Source organism: Sciurus carolinensis, chromosome 1 (genome assembly GCF_902686445.1).
Source record: "Sciurus carolinensis chromosome 1, mSciCar1.2, whole genome shotgun sequence".
NCBI lineage: Eukaryota > Metazoa > Chordata > Mammalia > Rodentia > Sciuridae > Sciurus > Sciurus carolinensis.
Window position 1 is genome coordinate 99,146,389 of NC_062213.1, and position 22,565 is coordinate 99,168,953.

General features: G+C 45.2%; 3 protein-coding genes across 7 annotated transcripts; 1 reads left to right on the forward strand and 2 right to left on the reverse strand.

Moving 5' to 3' along the window:
- Nucleotides 1–5,870, reverse strand: C1H1orf54 (chromosome 1 C1orf54 homolog). The gene is made up of 6 exons (XM_047559269.1): nucleotides 5,747–5,870; nucleotides 4,205–4,288; nucleotides 3,731–3,789; nucleotides 3,019–3,132; nucleotides 1,053–1,153; nucleotides 1–93 (listed from the first exon to the last, which is right to left on the reverse strand). Exons 1-5 carry the CDS (start codon nucleotides 5,790–5,792, stop codon nucleotides 1,055–1,057), a joined length of 402 nt encoding a protein of 133 aa, XP_047415225.1. The 5' UTR covers nucleotides 5,793–5,870; the 3' UTR covers nucleotides 1–93; nucleotides 1,053–1,054.
- Nucleotides 5,871–7,992: 2,122 nt separating this feature from the next.
- On the forward strand, nucleotides 7,993–11,635 carry Aph1a (aph-1 homolog A, gamma-secretase subunit). Its single transcript, XM_047559264.1, has 7 exons — nucleotides 7,993–8,341; nucleotides 8,913–9,083; nucleotides 9,246–9,319; nucleotides 9,554–9,676; nucleotides 9,830–9,957; nucleotides 10,380–10,503; nucleotides 10,838–11,635. Exons 1-7 carry the CDS (start codon nucleotides 8,229–8,231, stop codon nucleotides 10,900–10,902), a joined length of 798 nt encoding a protein of 265 aa, XP_047415220.1. The 5' UTR covers nucleotides 7,993–8,228; the 3' UTR covers nucleotides 10,903–11,635.
- A 294-nt stretch (nucleotides 11,636–11,929) lies between these two features.
- On the reverse strand, nucleotides 11,930–18,736 carry Ca14 (carbonic anhydrase 14). Of its 5 annotated transcripts, none has more exons than XM_047559253.1 (12): nucleotides 18,512–18,620; nucleotides 17,683–17,787; nucleotides 15,778–15,798; nucleotides 14,683–14,862; nucleotides 14,198–14,340; nucleotides 13,873–13,968; nucleotides 13,626–13,692; nucleotides 13,296–13,453; nucleotides 13,089–13,209; nucleotides 12,836–12,856; nucleotides 12,643–12,727; nucleotides 11,930–12,413 (listed from the first exon to the last, which is right to left on the reverse strand). In XM_047559253.1, the coding sequence occupies exons 2-12, from the start codon at nucleotides 17,735–17,737 to the stop codon at nucleotides 12,347–12,349; spliced, it is 1,014 nt and encodes a 337-aa protein (XP_047415209.1). In that variant the 5' UTR covers nucleotides 17,738–17,787; nucleotides 18,512–18,620; the 3' UTR covers nucleotides 11,930–12,346. The 5 variants fall into 5 exon arrangements, with proteins under 5 accessions (XP_047415209.1, XP_047415215.1, XP_047415199.1 ...); XM_047559259.1 differs by lacking the exon at nucleotides 18,512–18,620 and adding an exon at nucleotides 15,088–15,109 and having other exon boundaries at nucleotides 17,683–18,486; XM_047559243.1 differs by lacking the exons at nucleotides 15,778–15,798; nucleotides 17,683–17,787 and adding an exon at nucleotides 15,088–15,092 and having other exon boundaries at nucleotides 18,512–18,736.
- Nucleotides 18,737–22,565: the final 3,829 nt, after the last annotated feature.

Here is a 22,565-nt window from a genome sequence, read left to right on the forward strand (position 1 = left end):
AGTGACTAGATTTATTTCATTCATTTTTAATTTTATTTTCCAATTTCTTCTTGTCAAACTCCCATCCAAAGAGTCATAGCAGCCTTCTCTCACCTTAAAAAAGCAGAGGAGAAAACAAGGTCAGGGAACCCATGAAGTCTCTTCATGTCCCTTCCTACCTCTAGGAAAACTCCTCAAATTTATATTCTGAGCTGGGATTCCCCTATTCTATCTCTTGGGGGAAATATGTTCCTTCCCCTCCTCATTCCTTCCTCCTCCTACTGAATCTCGAACTCTGGCCCTTGCACATTCTAGGCAACCACCCTACCAGTTGGACCATATTGTCAGCACCCTACTGAATCTCTTTATGCTCCATAGTTATTTAGAATCCCAACGTAAAATTCCTTCCTTATAATACAGCTTTATCTTCCCTGCTCCTTTTCCCCATTATCACTCCAGTACATTAGGGAACCAACGTCCCTTCTGACTCTGAACTTTGCCTCTGGACTCCACCAGATTATAGGACCCACCCATTTTGCCCTCTGAATAATGACCAGAATGGAACCAGCTCTGATTCCTCAAGGCATGTTGGCAGTGTTGAGAGGTTTTTTTCTCTAGTCTATCTGCCTCTGCTTTAGGAGGTCATGAAGTCCTCACAGTTTAGAAAACTTAATGACTCATAATCTTTGTCTCAACATCTCCCAAACTTTTTTAAGATTAGATAATGAGGATTTTTTTTTTTTTTTAATAAATGTGATCCTCCTTCTGTCTTTTGTTTTTTGGTACTGGGGATTGAAACCAGGGCACTTAACCACTGAACCACATCCCCAGCCCTTTTAAAAATTTTGTTATTTTGAAACAGGGTCTTACTAAATTGCTAAGGCTGGCTTTGAACTTGAAATCCTCCTGTCTCAGCCTCCAGAGTCTCTGGGATTACAGGCATGTGCCATCATGCCCAGCTCCTCCTTCTATCTTTAAGCAGCTGAGAATTGATAAGGCTGGAAACACTAGACAAGGACATCTAGTAAGAATTACTCCATAGACTTCCCCAAGGCCAGTTGATGCACTCTCACCTTTACATGAAATACATCCCCCCTTGAAGGAGGACCCATGACAGGAGAAGGGAAACAGGACTCTGCAGGCTGGACACAGCATCATTCAGATCTGGATTTTGCTAAAATACAAACACCCCCTACATCAGTCCAGTGTCATTCTATTGCTTCCCACTTCTCCTCAGAAGGATAGACACATCATTACACTAACCTCTTTCTTACCTCTGCTCTCAGAGGAAGATCTGGCTCTCCTCTCCATTACTATAAAAAATTCTTCCTGCAATTCCTGACCATACCGGGGAGACCCCAACTCAATTTAATGACACCTATTTTTATGTGTTATGTGCATGACACTGTTCTTGGTGCTATAGGGGGGATATAAATACAAATGAAGACATGGTTCCTGTCCTTAAGAAGTTTACAATCTAAAGTGAACCAACTGTATTCTTTAAAAACATCTAACTGTCCCTATTGTCAATCTTTTGCTTTCCACTCCTACCGGCTCCTCCCATTTGTGGTCAACTATATGCAGGTTGCTCTTTGATCCTGTTGCCCTTTCCAGCTGTGGCTATTCTTTTTTCATTACCAGAGTTTTCAGGTGGTTAGTCTATACCTGCCTCCGTTTCCTCATAATGTACCTTCTCCACAAAATCTAGCTTTCACTTAATTAAAACTACTTTCTTAGGGATTACCAATGATCTCCTTCTCCTTGGTCTCTTGGTAGCATTTGATTGATTATATTAAACTCTCTCTTCTAGACTCTAACACAAGCATGGCTATCTGTCTGCCTCTCCAATCACTCCTCTTTATCTTTGATTCCTCTTCCTCTTTCTACTAACTACAAGCATGTTCAGTGGTCTTTTGAGCTTCTGTGCAAACTGGCTCTGTTGAGCTCATTTACTTTCGTAACTGTGACTTTGCACTTAGAACTCTAGCTCTGACCTAGTTCAGCTGCCTTTAGGACACCCTCATAGGGCTGTCAGTATCAGTTCAACTTGGCCAATACCAAATTTATAACTTCCCTCCTACACCACTGTGGTTTCCAAAAGTCCCAATTTTGGTCAACCATTTTCCCAAACATGTTAAAAACCTATGTTATTTTTACTCTCTCCTCATTTATTCCTCAGATGAAATTATTAATGAAGCATTTTCTTCAAAATATTTTTTCTCTTTCTCCTCTAGATTCATAACGCCACTTCCTCAGTCCAGGCTTTTAGCAGATTATTGTTGGAACAATGCAAATCTGATGAATCTTTCTCTACTAAATTTCATCTTGAACAAACCAGACAAATAGTTTTTTCTAAAATGCTACTTTCATCATTTCTTTAGCATACTGAAGGACTTACTAGGCTCCCTATTGCTTATAAGGCCAAACTTCAGTCTGACATTTCAGACTATCCATAATTTAGTTCTATCTTGCCTTATGCAAAGTCACCAAGCAAATATTAGGAAGGTATTTTTTTTTCTTTTTTTACTTAATTCCTACTCTTTCCATTCTCTAGACTCTCTTCTTCAATCTCTATCTCTCTTCCTACAATGGCTAAAACACTTGCCTATGTCACATGCTCTCAAATTTATATGTAATTTAATATTGTAACATACCTTTCATTTTATTCTAAATATTTCATAAATGTGAACATCAGTTTTGTAAATTCCTCAAGGGTAATAGCAACATCATAGATTTATTTTTCATCAGCATCCTCAGCAGCCTCAGGCACAGATACATACACATTAAGTACTATTGAACTGAAATTTAATTAGAATGGATCTTCCCAGTGTTTTGAATAGAGGGTTAATATTACATCTCAGTGAAATATATGATGGCCAAGTTGAGATGAACACCTTCATTGCAGCAGTAGTTATCTGGTTTCCCCCTCCACCGAAGCCTAGTATTCCAGCCCTCTCTCTATTCCACACCACCAGCCCTGGGATCTATCTGGGTAGAGGATGTCTTCTCTCCCTCCTCTCTAACTTGCATTCAACTTACTGTTTCCATTGTTACTGTTTTCACGGTTATGGGCTTCTGATGGTCTGCACGTTCTGTTTCAAGAATAATGGTAGACTCCACTGCTTCTGTTGTTACCTCCTTATCGAACCTGTTCTGCTCTCAGTAGGAATGCAAACAGAGTTATCATCACCTCCATCCAACATCCTCATTCTCTGTTTTCCCCTTCACCAGTATCACCCAGGTCACTCCTCCCACTCAAAAAGACTTAAGCTCTGGGATTCTCCCTACTCTGTGCTTCATGGATAATGTATTACCTATCCCATTCAACAAGTCCTTTTTTTGTTTGTTTTGAGGTACTTGCTGGGAATTGAACCCAGGGATGCTTTACCACTGAGCTACATCCCCAGCCCTTTTTATTTTATTTTGAGGCAAGGCCTTGCTAAATTGCTGAGGCTGGCTTTGAACGTGTGATCCTCCTGCTTTAGCCTCCTGGGTTGCTGGGATTACAGGAATGTACCACCACACCCAGTTCAATAAATCTTTTGACCACACCTCGTTCTTAGTTCTTAGTAAAGCTACTGGGTTTGGTTTCCTTCTTCTCCCCAGCTGTCATTAACAAGTCTGTTTGGGACTCACTTCCTAGTTTCAAGCTATCTAATTTCCATTCTTGCTGATCAGTTACATTTCAACATTGCCCAGTTTCTTTTTAACTTTTATTTGTCCTGAACTCTAAGATGTAGAGGTCACTCACCAACCTGTCCTCTGACTCAAACATGGAGTAATCAATGGTGAAATTTGCACTAAAGTCATCTGGGGAGGAAAAAAAAAATCAGTAACAATGGAGAAAGGGAATTCTAGATCCAGAAATGAACAGGGAAGAAATGGCTCAGAATACTTCAACTTGCTCAAGTTGTAAACTACATTGGTATAATATACTTCTAATTAACTTTAATGTTAAAATGTTTATGAATGTTGTACTTGTTTATATTTTCATCAGGTATCTAAAATAATTTACAAATTTGAAACTTTCCAAAGTGTTTCAACCATTTTCCAAAGAATTAAAAATCACTAGCTTGAAAAAATAACAGCATGAGCTTTGATAATTTTTGTTCATAGCCAAATTTCTCTCTCATTCACTTGCTCTATTGCAAAGGGAATGGCAAAGTTTCAGAACTAAGTATTCCCAAAGCCTCTCTTCACCCCACTTAGGGTCAGAGGCACTCACCATAATTAGGGGTGACTGTGTAATAATAGGCCACCTGATAATAATCATCTTCTGCCAGTCCTTCTTCATCTTCATATTCTTGTCCTATGGGGATAAGGACTATAGGTTAAGGGACATCTGGAATGCCTTAACAACAAAAGAACATTTGAGGCTGATCCCAAATCTACCAGTTTTTCTTCTTTTGACCTCCCCTCCAAAGGTCTTCTTATCTCCCTGCCTCTGCACTTGTAAACTCTTCTGTCTTCTGGATTCCATACCTGTACTGAGGCCTGCTAATCTGTGCCCTTTCAACTCAGCAACTCCTGGAACAGAAACAGATCCCTTCACATCTATAAACCCAAAGAGAGAACTAAACCCAAAAGAAGGAAGAAGCTAGAGACCTGAAATTGAGAACACCAAATCTTCTATTCAATATGCTACAGAATTTACTGTTTTTTTTTTTTTGTTTTTTTTTTTGGGGGGGGGCGGGTAACAGTGCTGGAGATTGAATCCTGGGCCTTGCACTTGCTAGGCAAGTGTTCTCTGAGCTATGCCTAAGAAATCATCTCATCAGTGTCTCTCACAAATAACTAACACACTCTCAAGCTATTAGATTTCGGTTTAGTTCCACCTACATGCTAACTAGCTGAATAACCTTGACAAACTATTTAACATCCGCTTTCTTAAAATGAGTCAGTTGGACTAAATGAACCTTCTCCATTAGTTTTCTTCCTTTCCAGAACTAAAAATATGTGCCTTTGATGATTGAATCAAGAACTCTAGGCCTCCTGCTAAACACTTTCCTGAGCTCCTTAAACATTTTCCCTCCAATCCTAAGCTAGTGACACAAGGATCTAGGGGAAAGGGAAACAATGAGACACACCTGGCAGACTGGGGAACAAAAGAGGGAAGGAGCCATGCTACTCTTGGGACCCTGTCCCTGAGGACGGTCAGTTTTCCACTACCCTAAAGGCCAACCCACAGCCATGTCTTTACTAAGTTTTGTGTGTGTTTGTGTTCCTTCTACTCTCTGAGAAAGGAGATAAACTGGCTTCTTTTACTAAGTTTTAGGCTGCCCTAACTTCTAAGAATACACCTCGCTCCTTCATTCTCCTGTTAGTCCCTTTAATTTTGTTCAACTTTATGGTGAACAAAAAGTGAGTTGAGTCTTGCTAAAGGACCTTCCTTCCCTCCATTATCTAAAAACCTTCTCTTCTTTGACTGGACTCTGTTTATCTCCTTGTTTCCTGGTGGCTGTACCATACTGATCTTTGTCCTGCCCCATCACTGGATTCTGGCACAGATTAAGAAGGCACTATCAGGACTGAGGTTGTAGCTCAGTGGTACAGCGCTTGCCTCACATGCTTGAGGCACCGGTTTCAGTACTCAGCACCACATAAATATGTAAATTAGGGGTTTGTGTCCATCTACAACTAATTTTTTTTTTTAAAGGCTCTATTACTCCCCACTGAGATGTACAACTCATCCTCTCCAAGTTTTTTCTCCCACCCCATTTATGGTAGAAGACCTAGTGCAAAAGCTCAGGAAGAGAAATGGACTTACCTAGGATAAGTGGCACAACAAGGATGGCTACAAAGAGGACATCCATTCTGAATTTTGCAATATCGCCGTGAAAGTAAAAAGAGGAAATTACTCCGTTTCCCACCAAACTTACCCCGCCTCCCCCGCTGCTCCAAAGCTGTGAGGGAGTTCCAGTGACTCTTCTCCCAGGGGGCGGAATTCTCCGCCTACTTGCTGACTAGATAGATCTTCAGTTACCACCAGTCCTTAGCCAGAGCTGAGAGAGGCAAAAGATGCAAACTTGTTCATGGAACTCCTTAACCCTAGATTGGGTTCATGCAGTACTCCCGCTGCCGCTACCAAAAAAGTCTGTCTAGCTTACCCTCTATCCCCTTTCCTATCCTTTTTTCCTCCCAGTCCTTGCAAAAAGCTTGCTCTCTTGCTGTTCCTCACTTACCATTCACCATTCAGAGTTGCTCTTTTCTCTGAGGCTTAATCATAGTCTCTTTCACCATAGTGGAAATGTTCAAAGGAAGGGGTATTTTTTTTCTAGACTGAAAATAGTCCCTCTTGTCTGCCTGTGTTGGCTATGGAGGGTGGAAGCAATATATGTTGTTTGACTCTCAAAGCACCTGCTGAGTTGTTTCTGATAAAAATCTCTCAGCCAAGGCTAGTTATTTCCTCTCTGGTCAGTGCTGACCTCATCTCACCTTTTTTCTAAACTTCCTGTATATGGAATGGAAGAAGTAGTACACAGAACGTCTTTCCCTTAGCAGATGCCATACTCCATCTTCCACTTTCAATCACTTGGTACGGTTCCCTTCGTTGAGGACTACAGGGGTAGAGTTCTTATCATTCTATTTCTCAATTTTCAATTTTCTTTCAATTCAGTTCAGAAACAGTAAACTGTATTAGATACAGTTTGCTAGGCAATTTAGAGCTCACAGGCAATGGGATAAGAAAACAGTATTTTGTTTTGAAACAGATAATAAATATCTGCTTAACATCTACCATGAGCCAGGCACTATGCAAGTCTCTTTGAAATCACCCATACACAAGACAGGTTAGAGTCTGCTCTTACCTGTCAGGAGATGCAATGCTAACAGCTCAAAGAAGAGTCATCTCACCCCCTTATCTTTCCCTGACTTAGCCTGCTGGTCTCAGGACACACTGGAGTCCTTAGGACTGACCAGGATGCCTGTCCTCTCAAGCTTATTGGGGAAAGATTTGCTCCATGACTTTCTGTGCAGATCTATTCCTCATATTCTTTCCAGAATTTTCTGGAAAAAGTATAAAACATCTGTGTGAGTGGATACATATATTAAATGATAAATCCCTTCCAGGAACCCTGGTTTTCTTCAAATAATTTCTGTAGTTTTTTTGTTTTGTGTGTGTGTGTGTGTGTGTGTGTGTTTTGATTACACTCTTAGAAACAATATTTCAGATTCAATTTCCCATCCTAGGAGTCCTTTGCCTAAACATCCTCCCTAAGGATCGACCCCTCACTATTCAAATGAGATGATCATACCCTCCTCTCCTAGTTTAACTTTCCTTCATTCTAATATGGAAACCTCTCTCTCCAGTTTGGGGAATAGATACCAGTGAAATTCATTTTTCAGAAAATAAACAGAGGAAGTACGACATAAAAGGAACTGAATGTCTGGGGGTGGAGTAGGGGGACATGAGACTTTTCCCTCAACCCCATTGTTCTAATTGCTTTTTAACTTCTCAATTCCTTCTAAATTTCTTTGTAACATTTCTATCCAGGCTCCTTTTGCTTCTCTCTGATTCTGTCATCACAGATGAAGACTTCATTAGTTGTATACTGTATTCCATGTTTCCAATACTGGCTTGTTCAAAGAGCTCCTGCTTTTAAGTCTAACCTTCATCCTTTAAGCAGCAACTTTAGCCAATTTCCTCTTATTCAAGTAAGAACAATACCCGTCTGTATCTCCCTGTAACCCCTATCCTGTGTTCTTTGTATTTGTCTCTTGGATTCAAACAGGATCTTCCCTCTCCGAAGCCCTTCAAGAAGTAGAACTACTACCACCCTTCCCTACAAAGTAATGAAAGGAAACCGCGGCCAAGATGCAACCGAACCCAGGAATCTGTGCCAGGTCCAGGCCCAGCCCCAGCCAATTCCCTTTAACCGGCTAGATCCACTGCCAAGACGAGGTCTAGGGCTCGGAGGACCAGGAGACTACAACTCCCAGCAGGTCGTGCAGCCACGCCCACGGCCTTCACCGAGTCTCCATTGGCCTTCCGGGGGTGGGGATTACATGGGAGGTGGCCATGGGGCTGCGGCCGGGGTTTTTCCCCTCTTCGGCTTCCGTAGACGGAGTCGGGCGGACCCTCTTCTGGGGTTTCGGTACCCCCCCTTCCCCTTCCCCGGGGTCCGGGGGTGACATTGCATCGCGCCCCCGGCGGGGTCGCGTCGCCACCCCCACGCAGACTCCCCAGTTGGCGCGCTCCTCCCATTCGCCTCTTTTGGCCGGGGCTCCATCCCGCCCCCAGCTGCCCAGCCATGGGGGCTGCAGTGTTTTTCGGATGCACTTTCGTCGCCTTCGGCCCAGCCTTCGCGCTTTTCTTGATCACTGTGGCTGGGGACCCTCTTCGCGTTATCATCTTGGTTGCGGGGTGAGTAGGGAGTGGTGGAAGAGGCCTGAGAGAGTCGAAGAGATAGAAGCGGAAGGGGCTGGAGGAACTAGGGCGAGTCCGGGAGCCTGAGTTGGGGGAGATAAGTAGGAGGTGAAGGTTGGACAGGGTCGGATCCGAGGTCTGGGTGATTTGTCCTTTCCCACAGTTGATTTCCGCCTTCCAGAGATCGAACACATTTCCTCCTTTTCGCTCCCAGCGATGTCAGAGGCAGCCCAAGGCCGAGATTCCTGAGGGGGTTGTGCTGACCTCGGCTGGCCGAGTCCGGTGTGCAAAGGGAGGATCCAGGAATGGATACTTCATCCTTCGGTGCTTGCACACTGATTCTCATCTCTCTAAAGACTCTCTAATCAGATTTATACCCCTTCCCCTGCATTCAGATTCCTACAGACTAGTTCCTTAGTGGAGACACCCACCTTATCTGGTCCCTGTCTCCCTGACCATCCAGAAGTCTAACTTCCACTTTTCATGCCGCAGCCTTGGCTGGTTCCCTTCCTTGATTTCTCTGGCCGCCCCTACCATTGCCTGTCTCATTGCCCTTGTCTTTTCTCAGGGCATTTTTCTGGCTGGTCTCCCTGCTCCTGGCCTCTGTGGTCTGGTTCATCTTGGTCCATGTGACAGATCGCTCAGATGCCCGGCTCCAGTATGGCCTCCTGATTTTTGGTGCTGCTGTCTCTGTCCTTCTACAGGAGGCCTTCCGCTTTGCCTACTACAAGCTGCTTAAGTAAGAAGATGGGGTGGTCTGGAGGGAAGAGGGGCAGAGAATTGCATATGGGAAGTGGGGCAGCCCTTGGGTGGTGGTTTGTAAGAGGCACTAAGGGAAGACATTAGAGGGAAAGGAGCATTCCTGCCTTCCCTCATGTTCCCCCACTCTACCTCATCCCAGGAAGGCAGATGAGGGGTTAGCATCGCTGAGTGAGGACGGAAGATCTCCCATCTCCATTCGCCAGATGGCCTATGGTGAGCCAAGGGAGAGGGACCTGAGGAGGGAGTTGGATATCCCCCTCCCCTAAGGAAATCTCCAAACATCCACATGTTCTGAGTGACTTCTTGTTTCCCTTCATACCTGATTTCCAAGGAGAGGTGGTCTGGAGGGAGAGTAGGCGTGGTGAAATATAACTGGGAATGGGAGGGTGTTACTGGTAATGAGGCTACAGTGATTTCTGACATTGATGACACCCTCCCTCCCCCCAGTTTCTGGTCTCTCCTTCGGTATCATCAGTGGTGTCTTCTCTGTTATCAATATTTTGGCCGATGCACTTGGGCCAGGTGTGGTTGGGATCCATGGAGACTCACCCTATTACTTCCTGACTTCAGGTAAGGCTCACTTCTAATCCTACCTTCATGTCCCTTTTATCCCTGGCCCTGATCTGATATATTGGCCTTCCCTGGGAGACTTCTTTGGCTCCACATCTCAGGAGGCTGGGAGTAGATCAGGGATGTATCTCATCCCCATCTTCCTCCCTGCAGCCTTTCTGACAGCTGCCATTATCCTGCTCCATACCTTTTGGGGAGTTGTGTTCTTTGATGCCTGTGAGAGGAGACGATACTGGGCTTTGGGCCTGGTGGTTGGGAGTCACCTACTGACATCGGGACTGGTGAGTTGGTGATAGAGGCCTGAGTTAGGGAGAAAAGCATTTAATGACAAATGGGTCAGGGGTATGTGTCCTCTCTTAAAATTTTTGATTTACTATGGGCAGAGGCAGAAAGGTGAGTCTCTACAGGTTTGTTATCTCAGCATCAGTTATGTCACCTGTTCTGGGATGCTCTTGGGAGGAGTTTGAATGGATTAGGCAAACTATAATGCAGAGGGCCTGAGATGAGCAGCAGTGGTCATAACCTTTGAGGGAGTTGAAAATCAAAAGTCCCTTGAACCACAAGATGTTGGTGTTCTGAAGGGAAAGACTGAGGAATTTGAGTAAGATGTCTGGGGGAGGTTTTGGTCAGAGGCACAAAAAGTATATAGGGATTAGGTAGAGAAAGAATCTAACTTCTTTTCTACTCTTACCCTCATTCTCAGACATTCCTGAACCCCTGGTATGAGGCCAGCTTGCTGCCCATCTATGCAGTCACTGTTTCCATGGGGCTCTGGGCCTTCATCACAGCGGGAGGGTCCCTCCGAAGTATCCAGCGCAGCCTCTCGTGTAAGGACTGACTACCTGGAATGATCGCCTGACAGATCCCACCTGCCTGTCCACTGCCCATGACTGAACCCAGCCCCAGCCCGGGTCCATTGCCCACATTCTCTGTCTCTTTGTTGGTCTATCCCAACAACCTTCAGGGTTTTGCTTTGTCCATTTGTGACCTTTAGTCTCTAAGCTTTACCAGGAGCAGCCTGGGTTCAGCCAGTCAGTGACTGGTGGGTTTGAATCTGCACTTATCCCCACCACCTGGGGACCCCCTTATTGTCCAGGAATCCCTATGTGTCAATGCTCTGCTCTCACCCTGCCCATGACTCACCCCCCTTCCCCTCTGCAGGCCGACGGCAGGAGGACAGTCGGGTGATGGTGTATTCTGCCCTGCGCATCCCACCCGAGGACTGAGGGAACCTGGGGGGGGACCCCTGGGCCTGGGGTGCCCTCCTGATCTCCTCGCCCTGTATTTCTCCATCTCCAGTTCTGAACAGTGCAGGTTGCCAAGAAAAGGGACCTAGTTTAGCCTTTGCCCTGGAGATGAAATGGATGGAGGCTCAAGGGTAGATGATCTCTGAGTTTTCCAGTACCCCCTCCCCAGACTGGACATCTTGGTCTTTTTCTCAGGTCTGAAGGGAACCATTTTTGGTGTGATAAAGACCCTAAACTGCCTTTTATTTTTATTTTTTAAGTTGGAGGAGGGAAGAGGTATGTTGGAACTCTTCTAACCTCTTTGGGCTATATTTTCCCTCCTCAAATTTTTCCTTATGGCTGGGCTCATTTCTGTCCCCTTTTCCCTTGGTCCCAGGCCCTGGGGGAAAGGAAGGAGAAGTGCATGTTTGGGAACTGGTATTACTGGAACTAATGGTTTTAACCTTAACCACCAGCATCCCTCCTCTCCCCAAGGTGAAGTGGAGGGTGCTGTGGTGAGCTGACCCACTCCAGAGCTGCAGTGCCACTGGGGGAGTCAGACTACCATGACATCGCAGGGAAGGAGGGCGGATTTTTTCTAGTTTTTAATTGGGGTATGGGATGGGTGGGGAGGTTTTCTATAAACTGTATCATTTTCTGCTAAGGGTGGAGTGTCCCATCCTTTTAATCAAGGTGATTGTGATTTTTGACTAATAAAAAGGACTTTATAATTGTGGGGGAACTTGACTTTTAAGGGAGGGGATGATATATTAATTGAGATTTCTGCCCTCCCATGCCTCTTGTCCAGTCTCCTTGCTGACCTGGCAACCACTGATCTCCAAGCATAGCTTTGGTGCAAAGACAGAAATCTGAGCTGGTGATGTAACATGTTGGAAACTTTGGATGTCCCCTCCTTGGGGTGGGATAAAAGGAGTTAATCACCCAGGCTTCTTTTCTATGTCCTTTGCCTATTTCTACCACCTGAGGAACTCTCCCACTCTCAAGAACCCCAAAGGATAGGCCAGAATTAAGGTCAGAAGCTTTAATTTCCAATTATATTGAGCAAAAAAAATATAATAACCCCAGCAAAAGCCCTTTTTCCTTGGGGGAGATTCCATAATACATCTAGGGGAAGGGACATAAAGGTGAAGGGTGAGGGGTTTGGGGGGACATCTTCAACTTTACCTACAACTAAACATAGTTTGCCCTCTGTGTTAATACACAGGGATCTCCTGATCTCCTACATGTTTTGAGAGGCCGAAGGCTCTGCTGTTCTTCCTTGAATGAGAATCTGCGTCCTTACCTCTGTGTGAGAGATGTCCAGGAAATGCGGGGTGTCTGCCTACAACTCCTAGTAGTATTTTTTTGTTCAACCCCTGTACCCCACTTTAGAGGTTCTCTGACAGACACAAAGGGAAGGCATTCATGAGGTCTAAGAGGGAGTTTATGCCTCCGTGGTGGCTCGTGCTGAGGTGAAGACCACACTCTTACGGTTTCCCAGCCTCTTCTTCCTAGAAGGGGGAATAATGGTTCATGGGAGTGACTAGTGTCCTCAGTGAAGCAAATTAGAGGTGAAATATGAGAATGCTTTTTTTTTTTTGGATGCTGGGGATCGAACCCAGGGCCTTGTGCTTACAAGGCAAGCACTCTACCGACTGAGCTATCTCCCCATCTCCCCAGCCCCGAGAATGCTTTTTAATATAAAAGAAAGGACTGTAAAAATGGAAAGTAGGACCTCACCGAATCTTTCTAACGATGAAGTAAACAACTAGCAGAAGGCAGAGACAACCAATCAAGATTCCCACACCTAAACTCAGCATTTCACCTGGGGGAAATAAAAATGGAAGGTGTCAGCCTAGGACTAACATTGAACTTTCCCCCCACTTGCCGATAGTTCCTCCTGTCCCTTAGTTCCTGGGTAGGGCTGTCTTACCTGTGGTATACAAGGATCCCACTGTAGAGGAAGAAAACCTGGGTCAGTGGGGCTTCAGATCCCATCCCAACTGGAAGTTGCCCACTGCTTTTATGCCTGGGAAAATCAACTGGGCACCAGGGTTGGGGATGGTTCCCAGTCCAAGTAAATAGTGGAGACCCCTTCCCCTCTTAACCTTTTCCTTCTCAGGGGCTCCCTGGTTCCTGTCATTGAGTCCCTGGTTTCCCATCTCATCTGAACTTTGGAAAGTCACCTTGAGTGAATGAAGCAAAGACAGTCCGCTGGTTGAGAGGCTGGGGGGCTCTATAGTTCTGTATGAGGGGCTCAGAGGGCTCCTCTTCTGTGGAGAACAATGTCTCCTGAAGCTTTTCCAACTGAGAAGAGTGGGAGAAGTCACTTTGGGACTGGGAAAGGGTCTGAAATTATAACAAGTGTCTTCCTTCCCCTCTCCAAGACTCACCTGTCCCATCGAAATCTGGGCTCTTCTATTGAAGACTGTCCAGAGCACACTTTGATAGCAGGGAGGAGTTGTGAGTGAGCCATTGTAACGAAAGAATTGTTCCAGCTGTGGGGGGAGCAGCTCTTGCACATTGAAGGGAGGTACTAAAGTCTTCTGATCTGGGGAGAACAGACAAGTTCATCTTCTTGCTGTACCCTAACTTACCTAGACAGGGTTCCCCAAAGCAAAACCCACAGACAGGCCTTAACTTTGCCATCTCCAAAAGCCTCTTAGGTCATTTTTTGAAAGTTTCCCTAAAATCTAATCTCACTATAGATTTTTAGATCTCACCTTTATGTCTTATTTCATCCAAATGACTCAGAATGTGTTCATAAGCTGGATTCTCAGTCTCACCCACCTGGAAGGGGAGGAAAAGGAGAGAGTATGGAATGAGTCCACATTGGGAGTAAGACATTTATGTACAGAATCAGGGTATACAGGTCAGGGTGCATTGTTGCCTGTGATTAGGAGGGAGGCAATGAAATGGGCCTAAGGGATGCAGAGGAAATAGAGCTGGGAGGGACTGGGGACCACTGACCTCAATTAGGATGCCTAGTACAGCCAGCCCCTGAGGCCTCTGGGCAGCCTCACTTAAGCTGCCATAGGAATCAGAGTCATAATGTACCATGTGGAGCTGAGGGAAGGGAGAGGGAATTCAATCATTTAATGTTTCTTCACCCCACCTTTTCCAAGGCTTTGACCCTAGCCACTATTGCAATCCCCATCATGCTCTAAATCTGTCCCCCAAAGCTTGGCCTTATTCCCCCAGCATGGCTTTTCCCAGTGTCCAGATTCTTTCCCCAGAGCCAGTCGTCCCTGTGTCATCCCTTGTGTCCTAGTCTAAGCTCTTTGTTCTCTGATACCTCTGCAACTGTGGCTTCACTGTTGATCTGGTGCTCTGACCCCCCTGGGGATCCTTTTTGACCCCAGTGCAGGTGCAGCTGGGCAGCTACATATTTTCGGGGCAGTCCACCCAGATACAGGGTTGGGGGCAGAGAGAGTTGCACTGTGAGGAAAAGAGCAAACTAGAGTTGGTGGAGGAACATAGGTCATTCCCACCCATAGTTGCCACTTCTTGGGAGATAATTCCTCCCAAAGACCAATGCTTTTCTAGCACAGCTCCCCTATTCTCAATGATGTTCAAGTTAGTGTTATGAACACTAATCTGCCCATTAGGCTTGATCAGAGGCATTTAGTTCCCACCTTGATTACAGGAGCCCAATCCCCATTCTCATATCTCAGTTCATGGATGGAGCGTTCTGAAAACTCATGTTATGAAAATCTTTCCTTCCCTTGGCCCCTAAGATTTGAACTGGAGATTTGAACTCCTTGGAGCCTGGGCTTTTACCTGTGTGGCCGTTGTTGTGCAAGTCCAAAGGCTCAGTACCAGGCTGGTCATATCCGTGGGGCTGCAGAGCAGGCAACTCGGAGTCAAATGTCACACTGTCTGTCTGGATATCGATGGGGGACTGGGCATTGCTTCCACACTCAGGGTAAGAGGCTGGCCAATGGTCCTGACCATGTGGGCCTGGTGGGGGTTACCACAGACATTTGTCCTGCCCTCCAGCCCCAGCCACCCTTCAACACCCCTGCTAAGTTATCCATCTGTGTGCAGGTAGAAATACACTTCCCCCATCCAGGCATGGGCGAGGTAGGAGTCCGCACTGGACTCTCTGCTGCAGTTTCCCTTGTCAACCCAGAGGCAGGGATGATTCCCCAATTACTCTGATAAATATGGAGTGGTAGCTCTTACCTGTACTTTGATGACAAGAAAGCTGAATAAGGGGAAGAGGAAATGAATAGAAAGCCTGAATGTCCAGAGAGGATGAATTAGGGAGTAGGAATGATAAAATGAGGGGAAATAAATGATCCTAAGAGAGATAAGGTCTTCTTGGGGTGCTCTATCAAGTGGTCTTGGAATTCAGCTATCTTTACTTTGTCATTTCTTGCTCTCACTGGAATTTGCATTGAGACTGGAGTTCTGTTAAGTCATTAATCAGAAGTTCAGAGGGATAGAGTTCCACCTCCCCTAGGATCACAAACTATCCTGCTAGCTCTTCCTCACCCCTCATCTCAAGCTGTGTCCCAGTTGCAAAAGCAGGTTGGGGGTAGGACTTGAAAAAATGAAGAGAGTAAAGAGAATAGCAGCTAAGCTCAGAGATCTTCTCCCTGCCCAGTTTTCTTTCCACTCCAACTCCCTCACTCCCACATGGATTTATTGAGGACTCAATTGACTTTTATGCTGAATCAGGAGGTGTGGGATTTAATGATTAGATCAGGGTCTATGAGTCATATATGCACAACCCAGGGCAAGGGGAGATGGGGAAGGCATTAGGGTGCAAAGCTAAAAGAAACTCCGCCCCACCACAGGATAAGTCTTCCTGCCAGGTAAGGAGGTCCCAATATGAAAAGGGTGTCGACAGTCCTGGAGTTTTGCTCTCACCTTTGTATGTCCAATGGTGACCTGCAAGACAGAGTTAATTTTGGTTACTGTCAGTGCAGTCTGGGGCAGGGCCCTGGCCCTCCCCTCCCAGGGGCCCTTTGTACTGCTTCCCCTCCCCCTCTGTTCTCTCCTCCTACCACTGCACTTCCCAAAGGAAGCCCTGAAACCGGACACCTCAGCGGAAAGGTCGGGGGGCCTATTTAAAATCACAGCCAGGCTCTGTGCTTGCTGAGTAAAGGGGTAAGAGGAATGAAAAGAGATAAAGCCTAGAAACTAAAATTAACTTGGATCTAAATGTGCAGCCGGCCCAACCCTTACTCTTTTCTTCAGCCTGGGCCAAGTCAATCTAACACTTAAGATTGGGGTGGGGTGAGGTGAGAATATGGGCAAAGAGTTTGGAGGAAAGGGACCAGAAAGAGGAGAAAGGAAAGAATTAAGTATGTGTGCTGGGGGGTGGGGACTGCTACTGAGAGCAGAAGGGAGAATTATTCTTTTGCCTTGAAGCATTACATAAAGGAAGGCACTGATCTATAAATTAATTTTGCAAGTCTTCCTTTCTGACCCCACTAGCTCTAGAGGAATCTCTCCATTACCTGGAACCTCTCCTTCCCAAGATCCTTGATGCATCTGGAGGGGTGGGAGTCAGGGCAGGGTCTACTCTAGGTTGAGGGTGGTGGGTGGGGATAGGCAGCCAGGCTGGCAGGGACAGGATGAAAGTGAAGCATTGTGTGTAAAAAGGAGAGCTGCCAGCTGGGTCACATGCCAGTCCTGTCTCTGACTGAAAGACTGGGGTCTGCCGGTATAGCCCCCACACAGGGCCTAACTGCTTCAAGGGGAAGAGGGAGGCCTTGTAGATTTTTGCTGCAATATTAAAATGGCCAGAAACACTGGAGAAAACCCTACATTCTTTTCCCTCTCTATTATTCCCTTAAATTTCCCAAACTTGTAAGATGTCTTGGATCTCAGCATGGTCTATCCCACTGGCCCATCCCTCAGCTCAGACAACTCTAAAAAGCTACCCAAGGAACAGCTGGAGGCAACCTCTTATTTACCAGCTCTGTGGGCTACTCCAACAAATGGAATCCCCTTGTTCCCTGGAGGTGCCCTTTTCCTCCCATCAAATCCTCAACACAGTGATTGGATGTCCCTTCCTCTTCTTTCCCTATTATTTCCTTTCTCCTTATATGAAATTTTGGCTCAGTCTGTTCTATTATCCTCTTGCATTCTTCTGACCTCTAGGCAGTTCCTTTGCCTTGTTCTAAGAAGTCTTTGTTGCACACCTACTATGTGCTAGGCATGAGAGACACAAAAAAGAGGTGTAGGGCTCCTGGGGACATTTCTGGAGCTCCTCAATTCTCCCAAGAATGCCTCATCTCCTGGAAGTTCCTGAAAATCCACTTTAAACTATAAAGGTCCAAACAAATATTGACTATTACTGCTAGTACTCTCAGAGAAACACTAGGAAGTTAATCTCTCCGTAGACTCAAGAGAGGACCTCAGCTATGAGGTGATCAGGCTATCAGTTGGAGATCAGGGTCTGGCAGGCCATGTTAGATATGTCCCCCATCTCTATTCCCTAATTGGCAGAGTTTATAAAGAAGCTCCCAGGGTGGCCTGGGACTAGGACAGTGGGGAAAGAGCTCTGCAGAACTGCAAAGAAATTCCTGAACTTGTCCGTATTCAGACCCTGCCCCTGGCTACTTCTCCCCTATCCCCAATAACAGCTAAGGTGAAAAGGGAAAGGAAAAAGAAAGGGAATAGTTTGTGCCATATACTTTTCCCCCACCCCTGTGCCTATTGTTCCAGCCCCTAGGCTTCCTTTTACCTCTCCTTCCCCCACTGAGCACACATGGTGACATGTGGACATCAGCCCAGACCAACACACAGACATCCAGTTGTACCTACCCCCATCTGCAGCCAGGATCCAAATCACCTCTAGCAGGAGGGCGAAGAACAACATGGTATCCCAAGGAAGGGGCACAGGGAACCAGGAATTTGGGGACTAGAGGACTAGGACAGACAGAAAGAGGGAGAGGCGGGAAAGAAGAGTTTCTGGCGATGAGTATATTTATCTCTTTTTCTCTTGCTGTCTCTGTCTGTGAATTTCCAGGGAATTTGATTTTCATTGGGGTACCGTGACTTTCTGTGTCCCAGGAAAAATCACTTGCTGCCTCTCCCTGCCCTCTATCTCTTTCTGAAGTCTCCACTCCACTTGCTGGCCAGCGGCTTCACAATTGCCTCTCGCTTTTAAGGTGGCTCTGGACTGATGTATGTGTGTGTGGGGGGGTGCCTTGGATTGCTGGCGGGCAGCTCCTTAAATAGCCAATTAGGCATGCAGGATGGCCCCGCTCAGAGCCAGAGCGCGCGAGTTTCACCGGAGCCCTGGCCCTGGCTCAGGAGCCCAGCTGGGTGAGCTCTTCTTTCCTCTGCTGTTCACAGATACTGCTCAGATGGGTATCCCCTGGAGCAGACAGGAGGAAGAAAGGGAGGCTTTGGGGCCCAATCCAGCCACCTCAAGAGGACACTATGTTCTCATTCGCCTGCCCTGCTTCTCCCCTGAGGAGTAGCACTCTGGGTGGTATGGGGCAGCCGGTGGGGGCCCCTAATTCCCAATGCCCTGCTGTGTCTGAGCTGCCCCGGAATAGAAGTCGGAGTTAGGGAAGAAGAGGACAAGAAGGAGCTGAGGACTTAGGGTTCAGGTGGGATAGGGGGTGGGAAGTCAAAGTCTAAAAACCTGGGTTGTGGAGAATAAGAGAAGTAAGACCAGGAGAACTTGTCTTGAGCGCTGTCTTTTCTCCTGTTCCTGACACCACCTCCTTCCCATGGTGAGGCCTGGGTCCACGTGCCTGTGTAGCCTGGGGGGGTGGTGGTTTTGTTTGCTGTATAAAGCCCATTTGTGTGCCCAGTGGGGGAGGGGTGCCACAGCACCATGGAGAGACAGCAGCTCTAACTGCCAGACCCAGCCACCTCCCTCCCCAGGGAGCCCAGATCTAGGGCGGCTTTTGTCACTGAAGAGGACACTGACCCCTAACAGAGAGGCCTGGGCTGGAGGGAGATGAGGAGACCGTAGAAATAATCACTATCACAGAAAAAGGTGGACTCCAGAGAAAAAGAAGGGAGAGACCAGAGAATTTATGTGATTCCAGATAGAAGAGGGGCCCAGGGTCTTCCTTCCTGCCCCAGAGGGGTTGAGGCAGGACAATGGAACTGAGCGAAACCTGCCACCATGGAGCTGGGCCAGTGGAGCATGGAGGCGGCGCGTCTCAGGAATGTGGGCTGCTGTGTGCTCCCCCACAGGACTGGAAATCCCGATCGGAATGTACATCCTAAATCCCTCATTAGGGCTTGTGAAAACCCACAGATAATTTCAAACTAGATACAGATAATTTCAAGCTCTTTCTCCTCTGTACCCTTCACCAGAGTCACTAGCCTGAAGGATGCACCCATTTGAGCTCCCTCTGTCCTCTTTGCTCCTTCTGAGTAGCAATAAATAGCCAAAACAAAGGGAGCAGAAGCTAAATAAGGGAGCAGGATAAAAGCCAAATGAACAGAATAATGCATGGGCTGGATCATCAGCTCCTGCAGACAGGCACTAGCTGCGCCTTTCTCTCCCCTGTGATTGATCTGCTAAACAGAGCAATTTTTCAGATGTCATTTCCTTTTTTATTTTCTCATCACCCTCTGAAATTATTTTTCCCTTACAGAAAAGTTTTCTGTTTTGAAGTTTCCCCCAAAGACCCATCCATCCATCCATCTCATCTATAAAGAATAAAAAAGTGTAAATTAGATTTCTTCGGAATCAGAGTGGTTAATACAGAGGAACTGCAACAACAAAAGAACAGAGATATCTTTCACATGGTCGGAAAGAAGAGGTCTGTCTGCAAAGAATGACCTCTGCCAGGACAGAGTTCCCCTGGAGCCTCTGTGACTGAGAGTCAGTTTCCCAAGGCAGGTAGCATATCTTGACAGGCGCCACCTCCTGGCTAATACATGAATTTTTAAAATTTAAAATGTTTTGGGTGTAATTCCTTCTGGGAAGAATTTCAGGGCTAGTGGGCTTTTTTTGTCTATAAAATGGAACATTGTTTCACAAAGATCTCTTATCAACACTTTCCACTCCTGAGTGAGCAGCCCTTCTAGATGCTCATGCTCCCAGACAACTGCCCTGGTTTCTAGGAGAGAGGGAGAAAGGAGGTAAGCATTGTCTTGATGTTTAGGTTTACTGTGAATACATCTGTTGTTTTCTAGACTTGCTGATATGGAGTAGGTGTCAAGATAACCCTAATTATTATTTTTTAAATGACAGTTTCTACTCAAACTCTGGCATCTTTGTCATCCTTAGTGCTGACTTCTCCCTTTTCAAGTTCTTTTATCCTGGGGGTGGCTAAAACTACTAAAACCAAGGCATTCCACTGTCTTCTGGCGCCATCTCCTGTCCTTGCAAATGCAGTGACATGTGAATGTCAGAATCAAAAGTGTTCAGGTGTGGTGACTTTCTTGTTTGTCTTTTCTTAAAAGGTCTTAAGCTAGATATTTAAACTCACTAATCTAAAATATTACAGAAACCCATTAAGTGCTCTGAGTTTGTGTGGTGGGGTATGTGAGAGTTAAGTAAAAGAGGAGGCAGATTTTTAAGAACCCCGAACAAAGAATGGTTACACCAGAACTTATGCAAGCAGTACAAGTGGTAACTAATTGCTGAGAAGAAAGAATCTATGAGGAGACAGAATTAGATTTTCTAGAAAAGCAAATAACATTGTTCAATGAGGTAATGTAGTCCTGAGATTCTAATTTGATAGGTAATCACATTTAGTATTATATATTTATTGTTTAACACTTTAGTACTACAGCCCCTTAAGAAAACACAAAATTGTTCAAGAATTAATGTCAAAGTAATCAAGGGGAGGAAGGTGGTCAGAATTCTTTAGTTTTTTTTTTTTTTTTCAGTTTTCCAGATCACATTGCATAACAGTTGCAGTATGAGAATCTTGTAGGCAGAGGATAAGTAAAAGTACATGGTCTGGCTAGGTGAGGTGGTGCACACCTGTAGTCCCAGTGGTTTGGAAGTCTGAGGCAGGAGGATCTCCAGTTCAAAGCCAACTCAGCTATTTAGTGAGGCCCAAAGTTACTCAGGGAGACTCTATCTCTAAATATAATATAAAAAAGAGCTGGGGACTATGGCTTAGTGGTTAAGCACTTCTGGATTCAATTCCTGGTCTGAAGTAATGCAATATATTTAATTATATGCCATATGTTGATCCCATGCACAGAACACTGCCTGGTACATAGATACTTGTTGATTGAATGAGTTAAACTAGTCATTGGAACACTTATTTACTTTCTTCCCACGTCTATTATTTCATAGAATTTTAGACCAGAATGTCCCTCAGCTTTATTCCAATCTTTTTGTTATGCCCTCTAGAGAGTGAGTTTTGAGGGACTCAGGGATTTAGTTGTGGTTGGTCATATAGTTGCTAGGCTAAACCAGAAGAAGGACACAGTCACCAGTGAGCTTTCTCCTGCAGCATTGGTTGTCAAAAGTTAGTGTGCATTGGAACCACCTGGAAAGCTTATTAAAATCCAGGTTTTTGGACCTCACCTCCACAGTTTCTGATTCTGTAGGTCTGGAGTATGTCCAGAGATTCGTGTTTCTAGTAGAGACCCAAGTGATGCTGATGCTGGTTTGGACCAGGTGATGTTGATGCTGGTGTTGCAGGACCACACCACACCAATCAGAGAAGAAGAGGTAGTGAGCTTGCCATTCTTTTTAGGGATCCCAGCCATTGCTAATCAATTTTTGCAGTCACAATTTTTCCTGAGTTTAACAATTGCTTGAGTAATTTACTAACACATATTAAGGACTTCTAGGTTCTCAATTTCATGTCATGACCCAGAAGTACAAAAACGAATAAAACATAATCCCTTCCCTCAAGAACTTCACAATCTCTCAGGGATACAGTTACCTTACCCAAGTACTAGAATACAATGGTGAGAAGTTCTAAATAGTGGTGGAGCTAAGTGTTATGGGAACCAAGTGAGAGTGGGGAATAATTAGGAGTGATATTATTTTACCTATCAGCAGTTCTTCTGGGGCATGGGGACATAGCTGTTGTTGTTTAACCTGGTCTGACTATTATGTGTAAGAACATAAAGATTACCATTTCGAGCAGGCAAACCTATGCTTCATTGTCTCTGAAAGTGACACCAAAGTACAGGCTATGTTAAAGCAGATCCTCCTCAATGTATTTAGTAAACTACTTCCCCTGGAAGGAGGGAAGGAAAAGATTGCCATGGTACATTGGAATTGTGATTATTTTTCCATCTGCTTGGTGTCTATCTCATTTTGTCTGTCTTCTTCCCTTCCTTCTTATTGTCTATCATTCATCTAACTCAAATGAAGGGTATGTACCAACCCAAGCAAAAAGGATTTAACATTTCTACTCTTCAATTGTGAGAAATTTTCACAAATTAGGAAATTTTTTGATTGATTTTGAAGGAATTATTATATCTGAATCTCTATAGGAATAGTAATCAGAGAATAATAACAAAATCTGGGGGCAATGGGCAGCTTATTACCACTTTAAATCACCCCCAAGTCAGAACTCTGTTCTCAGATCAGATTGTGACAAATTATTTAAATTTACTTTTTTAATTTTTAAAAGTATGCTATATTTTGTTAAATTTCTTTGAAAGCTTATGGAAAGAGAGTTTGTTGTGTTTTCAGTGACATCCTATTTGTCCCTCAAAATAGTTCTCTTCTTTCTACCTTTTTTTTTTTTTTTTTTTTT

Excerpts from the sequence above, each read along its gene's own strand:
- Ca14 (XM_047559243.1), bottom strand. The coding sequence starts at position 18,708 with ATGGTGCTGTGGCACCCCTCCCCCACTGGGCACACAAATGGGCTTTAT. Across the intron at positions 14,341-14,682 it reads GCACAACAACGGCCACACAG|TGCAACTCTCTCTGCCCCCA; the intron begins GTAAAAGCCCAG and ends TTTTCCTCACAG. Across the intron at positions 13,969-14,197 it reads GTGAAGCCACAGTTGCAGAG|CTCCACATGGTACATTATGA; the intron begins GTATCAGAGAAC and ends CCCTTCCCTCAG.
- Aph1a (XM_047559264.1), top strand. The coding sequence starts at position 8,229 with ATGGGGGCTGCAGTGTTTTTCGGATGCACTTTCGTCGCCTTCGGCCCA. Across the intron at positions 9,084-9,245 it reads GCCTACTACAAGCTGCTTAA|GAAGGCAGATGAGGGGTTAG; the intron begins GTAAGAAGATGG and ends ACCTCATCCCAG. Across the intron at positions 9,320-9,553 it reads CATTCGCCAGATGGCCTATG|TTTCTGGTCTCTCCTTCGGT; the intron begins GTGAGCCAAGGG and ends CCCTCCCCCCAG.
- C1H1orf54 (XM_047559269.1), bottom strand. The coding sequence starts at position 5,792 with ATGGATGTCCTCTTTGTAGCCATCCTTGTTGTGCCACTTATCCTAG. Across the intron at positions 4,289-5,746 it reads TGTTGTGCCACTTATCCTAG|GACAAGAATATGAAGATGAA; the intron begins GTAAGTCCATTT and ends TTATCCCCATAG. Across the intron at positions 1,154-3,018 it reads AAACAGTAACAATGGAAACA|CAAAATCCAGATCTGAATGA; the intron begins GTAAGTTGAATG and ends TTTGTATTTTAG.